The sequence below is a fragment of the Condylura cristata genome, unplaced genomic scaffold (assembly GCF_000260355.1).
Source record: "Condylura cristata isolate star-nosed mole 26May11 unplaced genomic scaffold, ConCri1.0 scaffold00014, whole genome shotgun sequence".
NCBI lineage: Eukaryota > Metazoa > Chordata > Mammalia > Eulipotyphla > Talpidae > Condylura > Condylura cristata.
The window spans coordinates 53,276,439-53,278,730 of record NW_004567115.1 but is presented as its reverse complement, the minus strand read 5'-3'; the positions used below and the strand labels follow the sequence as shown (position 1 = coordinate 53,278,730).

The 2,292-nt window shown below is 72.5% G+C and overlaps 1 protein-coding gene across 1 annotated transcript in view; it reads right to left on the bottom strand.

Moving 5' to 3' along the window:
- Positions 1–2,292, bottom strand: part of FDFT1 (farnesyl-diphosphate farnesyltransferase 1) — a 51,775-nt gene that overhangs the window by 5,795 nt on the left and 43,688 nt on the right. Inside the window, exon 10 of the mRNA XM_012724813.1 lies at positions 770–893. Coding sequence (XP_012580267.1) covers positions 770–893 — 124 coding nt within the window. The remainder of the gene's footprint in view (positions 1–769; positions 894–2,292) is intronic.

The window sequence follows — 2,292 nt, the reverse complement described above, 5'->3', positions numbered from 1 at the left end:
CAGCGTCCTCCTCCCGCGGGGCTCCGGCCACCCTTGGTGGACGCCCCTGTGGCCGGCAGAGCCCGGCAGCCTCTGCTTTTCACGGTGTCCGCGCAGAGAGAGGACTGGTCCGGCTGTCCACCCCGTGCAGCCCGGGCTCCATCGTTCGGCGCGGGGCCGAGTGGGGGCTGGACCCAGAAAGTGGGACGGGTGCTCAGGACGGTGGGCTCCGGGCAGCGGCCCTCCGGGCAGCGGCAGGCACGTGGACGTTCCGGGGCAGGAGCTGCCGCCCCGCGCAGCCCTGGGGTTTCGGGCCGAGGAGACAGGCTGGGGCCTCGGGAGGTGCAGCCGGCCGGGCGTGTCGCCCTCGGGGCCAGCACCCGCTTTCCGGAACGGGCGGTCTCACGTGACGCCACGGGCCAGGACACGCGCAGCCGGCCCCGCCGGGGCCACTCAGCACGTGCCTGCGGCTGACCGCGCCGGCGGCCTGTCTCAGCCTGCTGTGGGGCAAGGAGCTGGAGTGGGGGGCCTCGGGGGAGCAGGGGTCAGCGTGCACCACCAGGCCGCCCCAGGCTGACGCAGCCCCGCCAGGAGCGACCCCGGGCGCAGCAGGCCCCTCCCCCCTCCCGCTGCCCCTCAGCAGCGTGTCTCAGCGGCTCTGCTGTTCTGCTCCCCGCTCTGTCTCTGGGGGGTCCTCGGCCCCTGCACCTCTGGCCTGTACCCCAGCTCTTGCGGGCAGCAATAAATAACATATATCTTTAAAAAGAAAAAGGAGCTGGAGCGGCCTCACAGCCAGGGCGCTTCTGCATGACCGACGAGGACCCCTGGGCGCCGGACTGGGCTCCGCAGGACGGGGACGCGGCTGCCGTGGGTGGTGTCAGCTGGCCTCGGTCCCCGGCTCCGTCAGCGCGGTCCTGTCGTGTCGGGGCAAAGACTGTGGCTGGCAGCGAGTGGCGTGTCCTGGACACCTGCTTCCACTGTCTTTCCAGGAATCGGAAGGACTCCGAGCGTCCATGTTCGGGAAGGCCCCTGGCTCAGGGCTCCCCCACCCCTGCGGCCACTGACCCCTGGCCCTGCCCGTGGCCTCGCGTGACTCCGCCTCCCCCGAGGCCTGCCCCCAGCCCCATCACACTGGGGCGGGACCGGCCACCAGCTGACCTCTCCCAGAGCTGGCGTGGCCTCTCCTGGCCGCCATGTTTGCTCCAGAAAGGTGTCTAAGAGGTGCGGGCCCCCCTCCGAGCCCCGCCCGTTCTCCCACGAAACAGTGGCGCTTTTCTGTCAAGTGACCTGGCAATGCCCCCCCCGGGCGCCGCGGGCAGCATCTAGGAGAGCCCCAGTAGAGGCCCCGGCGTGCTGGAGAGTGACCCCCTGCTGGCTGAGGCCCACACACCCCCGATTGCCCAAGAGCCGGGGCTTCGCAAGCGCAGAGTCCAAGGTTGGGAAAGGCAGCGGCCGCGGTCAGGAGACAGCGCGTGGGCCCGGCCCGGAGAGGAAGCAAAAGCCCTTCGTAAGGGCCTTGGGGAGCAGCAGTTTCGCTGTGCGGGCGTCTGTCTGCGCCAGGACAGGCCAAGCTGGCCAGCGGCCGCCTGCCACCGGCTCCAGCCCTGCGCACCGGCATGGGCCGCAGGGGCGAGTCGCCCGGCTGAGGGCCAGGAAGCAGCAGGGGCAGAAGGCTGGTGGGCGCGGCCGGGCCCCCTCGGCGCCCTGGAAGTGGCCTCGGCCCGGATGCCCGCTGCCCCTCCTCCTTGATACGAAAATCCCGACGGAGCCGCCGGGCCCGGCTCAGAGCAGCCTCCTGACGAGGCCTCCGAGGGCGCTGGGGTGGGGCGCCGCGGGGCTTCGCCCACAGATCATCACCCGGAATCGGTGAACGTCATCACAGACCGCGGCCTCGGGCTCGCTTCCCGCGGCGACAGCCGACCTGGTCCGTCCTGGGCACGCTGTCGCCGGAGCGGGCGGGGGGTGCGGCGGCCACGCCGTGGCCCAGTGTGCGTGGCTCTCCCGCGGCTCGAGGACCCCCTCCCAGGCCACAGCCCTCACGCTGCTGACCCCTTCTGCTCTTCTCATGGCTCAGTTTCCCTAGTGGCCGGAGCCCTCTGGGCCGCCCTCCCCGGAGGCCGATGTGGGGCAACGGGGTCCCCGTGGGTCCCGTGCGCCTCTCCGCCCGGCCCCCCGGGCTGGAATGGGTCCTCCCCAGCTCCCGGGGGCCGGCGGCCCTGCGCCCTCGGAGGGGCCTGGGGAGACCCCCCCCCCCGGGCACCCCAGGCCTCCAGGCCCCTGCTGCTCTGCCTCTTTGCTGCAGCTCTCCTGGCC